Source organism: Apium graveolens, chromosome 10 (genome assembly GCF_009905375.1).
Source record: "Apium graveolens cultivar Ventura chromosome 10, ASM990537v1, whole genome shotgun sequence".
Classification (NCBI taxonomy): domain Eukaryota; kingdom Viridiplantae; phylum Streptophyta; class Magnoliopsida; order Apiales; family Apiaceae; genus Apium; species Apium graveolens.
The window spans coordinates 207,827,738-207,833,737 of NC_133656.1; the positions used below are offsets into that span (position 1 = coordinate 207,827,738).

At 37.3% G+C, this 6,000-nt stretch overlaps 1 protein-coding gene across 1 annotated transcript; it reads left to right on the top strand.

Annotated features, from left to right (window-relative positions):
- Positions 1 to 4,527: 4,527 nt before the first annotated feature.
- On the top strand, positions 4,528 to 5,624 carry LOC141692445 (histone H2A-like). The gene is made up of 2 exons (XM_074497289.1): positions 4,528 to 4,810; positions 5,199 to 5,624. The coding sequence occupies exons 1-2, from the start codon at positions 4,601 to 4,603 to the stop codon at positions 5,445 to 5,447; spliced, it is 459 nt and encodes a 152-aa protein (XP_074353390.1). The 5' UTR covers positions 4,528 to 4,600; the 3' UTR covers positions 5,448 to 5,624.
- Positions 5,625 to 6,000: the final 376 nt, after the last annotated feature.

Consider the following 6,000-nt stretch of genomic DNA (forward strand, 5'->3'; position numbering starts at 1 on the left):
GCAAAACTTGTGGACGCAAGCATATCGGCGTATGTATTAAAGCAGATGTGACATGTTTCAAATGCAAGCAGAAAGGGCACTACTCTAACGAATGTCCAATAGGAAAAACAGCAGAAATAACTTGCTAACAATACGGAAAGAAAGGGCATATCGCTAGGAATTGTAAAGGACCAGCAATGGCAGCCAATATTCCGAAAGTATTGGCATTACCTCCTCCACCGCCGCCGAATCAACCCAAAGCAAGGACTTTTAACATGACAATGAAAAAAATAGTGCAGAGTCCAAGTGTGATTGCAGGTACGCTTCTAGTGAATTCCGTAGATTCAAAAGTATTAATTGATTCTGGAGCTACCTGTTCATTTATTTCTGAAAAATTTCTTGATAAGTTACATTGCAAAATTGAATGGTTGGGCGAGACGTTAATTATAAAATTAGCGAATGACGACCAAGTTCTAGTGGATCGAGTGTGTCCTGCGTGTAATATAGAAATAGCCGGAAGTCATTTTTCTGTAGACTTAATTCCTTTTAAGCTAGGAGAATTCGATATTATTTTGGGAATGGATTGGTTAGCATGTCATAATGCTCAGATAGATTGTGTGAATAAGAAAGTTAAGTTGCGAACTGCGGAAAATGCAACGGTAATATTCAAAGGCGAAAAATAGCGAAAGAAATTTCTCACCGTGATGCAGACTAAACGATTGCTTCGACAAGGATGTGAAGCGTATATAGCTTACGTGTTGGATACTGAAAAATGAAGTCCTAGAATAGAAGACATTCCAGTGGTATGCGAATTTCCAGACGTCTTTCCAGACGAGCTTCCGGGGTTACCGCCAGATCGAGAAATCGAATTTACGATTGATTTAGCACCAGGTACAGAACCAGCTTCGAAAGCTCTATATCGAATGGCTCCAGTCGAGATGAAGGAATTATCAACGCAACTGCAAGATCTTCTAGACCGAGGCATCATACGACCTAGTGTATCCCCATGGGGTGCACCAGTGTTATTCTTGAAGAAGAAGGACGGCAGCATGCGATTATGCATCGACTATCGGGAGTTGAATAAACTCACTATTAAGAATAAGTATCATTTACGGAGAATCGACGATTTGTTCGATCAGCTAAAAGGAGCTGCATGGTTTTCGAAGATAGATTTGCGATCATGCTATCATCAATTGAAGATTAAAGCCGAAGATATTTCCAAGACTGCATTTCGTACAAGATATGGACATTACGAGTTTTTTATGATGGCATTTGGTTTGACGAACGCGCCAACAACATTCATGGATTTGATGAACATGATATTTAAGAAAATATTTGGACAAATTTTTGATTGTATTCATTGATGACATCTTGATTTATTCCAAGACGGAAGAAGAGCATGTGGAACACTTGAGGATAGCTTTGGAAATTCTAAGGAAAAAATAACTGTACGTAAAATTCTCAAAATGTGAATTCTGGTTAAGGGAAGTACAAATTCTAGGGCATATCATCAGTAGGGAAGACAAAGCATCCAAGTCGATTCAGCAAAGATTGAAGCTATGTTTAAATTGGGAACGACCGAAGACACCGACAGAAGTTCGAAGTTTCTTAGGATTGACAGGATATTATCGAAGATTTGTCAAAGATTTTGCGAAAATAGCAACGCCATTGACCAAGTTAACTCGAAAAAGTGAAAAGTTTGAATGGAATGATAATTGTGAAGAAAGTTTCCAAGAGTTGAGAATCGGTTAGCAACCGCACCGGTACTTGTATTGCCAGACGAGCAAGGGAATTTCGTTATTTTCAGCGACGCTTCGTATCGCGGGTTAGGGTGTGTATTGATGCAGCACTGTAACGTTATCGCATATGCTTCGAGACAACTTAAACCCCATGAGCAGAAATATCCCACTCATGATCTGGAATTAGCAGCGATTATATTTGCATTGAAGCTTTGGAGACATTATCTCTACGGTGAAAAATGTGAAATCTACACGGATCATAAAAGTCTGAAGTATATCTTTACGCAAAAAGAACTGAACATGCGACAACGTCGATGGCTGGAATTAATAAAAGATTATGATGTCACGATCGGTTATCATCCAGGGAAAACAAATGTTGTAGCGGATGCGTTGATCAGGAAAGAAAGATTGAATCGGTTAACTTCATGTGAAGAATTAGCTAAGGAATTTGACAAATTGGAAATCGAGATTCGTATTCCCAATGAATTTGTAGAAGCTATCTACGCTATGACTTTCCAACCGGAGTTGCTAGAGAAGATTCGCCGTTGTCAAGATGAAGTGATGAGTCAAGATGACAACTTAACGGGAGAAGAGATCACAACTCAGAAAGATAATGAAGGAATTTTACGCTTTGCGTCGAGAATCTGGATCCCTAACGTGGCAGAATTAAAAGAAGAAATAATGCGAGATGCGCACAATTCAAAGTATTCCATTCATCCAGGGAGCACAAAAATGTATCGCGATTTGAAGGAAAACTTTTGGTGGCCGAACATGAAGAAGGAAATAGCAGAATGGGTGAGTAAATGCTACACATGCCAGGGAGTTAAAGCGGAACATCAACGTCCGAGCGGATTATTACAACCGTTAGACATTCCAAAATGGAAATGGGAACATCTAGCGATGGATTTTGTAGTAGGACTGCCGAGGACTAGGGCAAATCATGATGCGATATAGGTAATCATTGACAGACTCACGAAGTCGGCACATTTTATACCAATTAACGAAAGATTTTCGCTTGACAAGCTAGTACGCATATATCTCAAGGAAATTGTGATGCGACATGGAGTTCCAATATCTATCGTGTCTGATCGAGATCCTCGTTTCAACTCAAGATTTTGGAGACAATTTCAAGAATGCCTTGGAACAAAATTAAACATGAGTACCGCTTATTATCCGCAAACCGATGGGCAAAGTGAAAGAACTATCCAAACGATCGAAGACATGCTACGAGTTTGTGCAAAGTGTATTTCTATTTTTTTTTCGTAGGTAACCCGCAGCCGCTACCCTTCGGGTGCGCACTGGGTAAACCCTACGGGCTCACGCAATAGCCTGCAAACCACGTGAACCAAGGTAAACCGCATTTAAGCGACATGCTCTGACTCAGGAGACATAATCATAAATTCTCCACCCGTGGGATTCGAACCTGTGACCAAAAGGATAGTTTTCCTCTCTTTAACCGACTGAGTCAATCCTTGCGGACATGTATTTTTAAATATTCGACTAGAGTTTACCCTGGTTCACGTGGTTTACAGGCTATTGCGTGAGCCCGTGTGGTTTATTCAGTGCGCACCCGAAGTGTAGCGATTGCGGGTTCTCTACGATTAAAAAAAATATCAAGACTCACAGATTCTCAAGGTACAAAATATTTAATGCATAATTCGTAACTGTCTTTTCTCTCTAATTTTTTATAATTTTAGTGAGATAATACCTTTTAAACTATTACTGAATTAAAGATTATTTTGTGAACTTCTCGTGTCCTTCAAAATCGTCAAAATCTGATTTATAAATATTAAGATAGAGCGTAATAATTATCATTAACAATTTATTATATTTATGTAATATTTATCTAATAAGATTATAAATATCATTAAGATTAATGTATTTATGAATAATAAAGTAAGTCATTAGAGATAAACTTGAAAAATAGTTAAAAAAAGCTGGTCATTAATTATTTATTTATTGTAAATCTACCGGGTTTTGTATATATTTGAAGTATGTGACACATGGCTACTTTTAATTGGCAAATGACCGAATACACGGATAGCCAACATTCCAAACACACACCGTCCATTAAAATAAATTTCCTCTCTTTAACCAATTGAGTCAACCCTTGCGGACATGTATTTTTAAATATTCGACTAGAGTTTACCCTGGTTCACGTGGTTTATAGGCTATTGCGTGAGCCCGTGTGATTTATTCAGTACGCACCCGAAGTGTAGCGATTGCGGGTTCTCTACGATTAAAAAAAAATATCAAGACTCACAGATTCTCAAGGTACAAAATATTTAATGCAGAATTCGTAACTGTCTTTTCTCTCTAATTTTTTATAATTTTAGTGAGATAATACCTTTTAAACTATTACTGAATTAAAGATTATTTTGTGAACTTCTCGTGTCCTTCAAAATCGTCAAAATCTGATTTATAAATATTAAGATAGAGCGTAATAATTATCATTAACAATTTATTATATTTATGTAATATTTATCTAATAAGATTAGAAATATCATTAAGATTAATGTATTTATGAATAATAAAGTAAGTCATTAGAGATAAACTTGAAAAATAGTTAAAAAAAAAGCTGGTCATTAATTATTTATTTATTGTAAATCTACCGGGTTTTGTATATATTTGAAGTATGTGACACGTGGCTACTTTTAATTGGCAAATGACCGAATACACGGATCGCCAACATTCCAAACACACACCGTCCATTAAAACAAATCGAACGGTAGAAACAACACAATACCCTCTTTGATCAAAATCACCTCTCAAAACACACACATTTCCGGCTATATAAACACACTATTAACACTCATCTTCTTGTGCAGTTAATTCAATATATACTTACAACAACTACTAAATCTCCGATAAGCAAACTTGAAATGGAGGGAGGTGGAAAATTAAAGAAAGGAGCCGCCGGAAGGAAAGCAGGTGGGCCCCGAAAGAAGTCGGTGACTCGCTCCGTCAAGGCTGGACTCACTTTTCCGGTCGGAAGAATCGGCCGGTTTTTGAAGAAAGGTCGGTATGCTCAGCGTGTCGGTACCGGAGCTCCGGTCTATCTCGCTGCTGTTCTCGAGTATCTCGCTGCTGAGGTATATTATATACTTGTTGCTTTTAGTTTTGTGTGTTGTTGTATAAAATGTAGATAATTTGATTAATTATGGATGTTTAGTTGCAGTTTGTTTCGATTTGTCATTGATCTAATGTTAATTAGGTTTTGCTCGATTTAGATCTGAATTAATTGCATCTAATTAATAACTGAAATGCATATTTGTAGAAAATAATGATGTATGTATGCTTCTTGTTAAGCATAATTTCGACTTGTATTGTGTCCCGAATGATTAAATTGGAATGGGAATTTAAGTGAACTAGTATTTTTTAGTAATTGAAAATGATTGATTGTAAAAATTCAAGTGCTCGAAACCCTAATTTAGGAGAAAGGGGGTATTTATTGGATTGTATATCTTTTTTTGTGATTAGGTGTTGGAGTTGGCGGGAAATGCAGCCAGGGACAACAAGAAGAGCAGGATTATACCGAGGCATATACTGTTGGCTGTGAGAAATGATGAGGAGCTTAGGAAATTACTTGCTGGAGTTACGATTGCTCATGGTGGTGTGTTGCCCAACATTAATCCGGTTTTGTTGCCTAAGAAATCTGAGAAGGCTGGGAGTGAGCCAACTAAATCGCCAGCCAAGGCGACTAAATCCCCGAAGAAAGCTGCTGCTTAAAGTTTGTTAGCTATGTAGGATATGCTTCTAGCTGCGGTTGTTCTATTACCTCATTTTCTTGTATGTAATTGTTGAAGTTTCAGGGTTGTTTGATGATTAGGTTGACTATAATTTCTTCTGTTGCTGTGCTTTGATGATCGTAATTGCGGATGAAATATATGTGGCTTTTGTTGATTACTTTGCTTTGAATTGTTACTGCTCAATGTTTCATTCAGACGTGTCTTGATGAATATTTTGAGTTATGCAGCATGTACGCTGTAGCTTAGTTTTTAAATGAGCCAGGTTTGTTTGGTGATGGCTGGGTTGAAATCTTGTGAGCAAATTTGATCACAAGCTTCCGATCAAAATTGCAAACATAGTTGATTATGATCTCCTTGAAAATTGTGAACATAGTTAATTATAATCTCTGCGAATAAGCAACTTATATCATTGAGCGACTGTCTATGAAATTTCCATTTGCTTTGGAATCAAAGAAAGCTTTACTAAGCATCAGGCATCAGCAATAAGAGAGTTCCAAATACAATTAGCATCATTCCTTGTAACCTGACAAAAA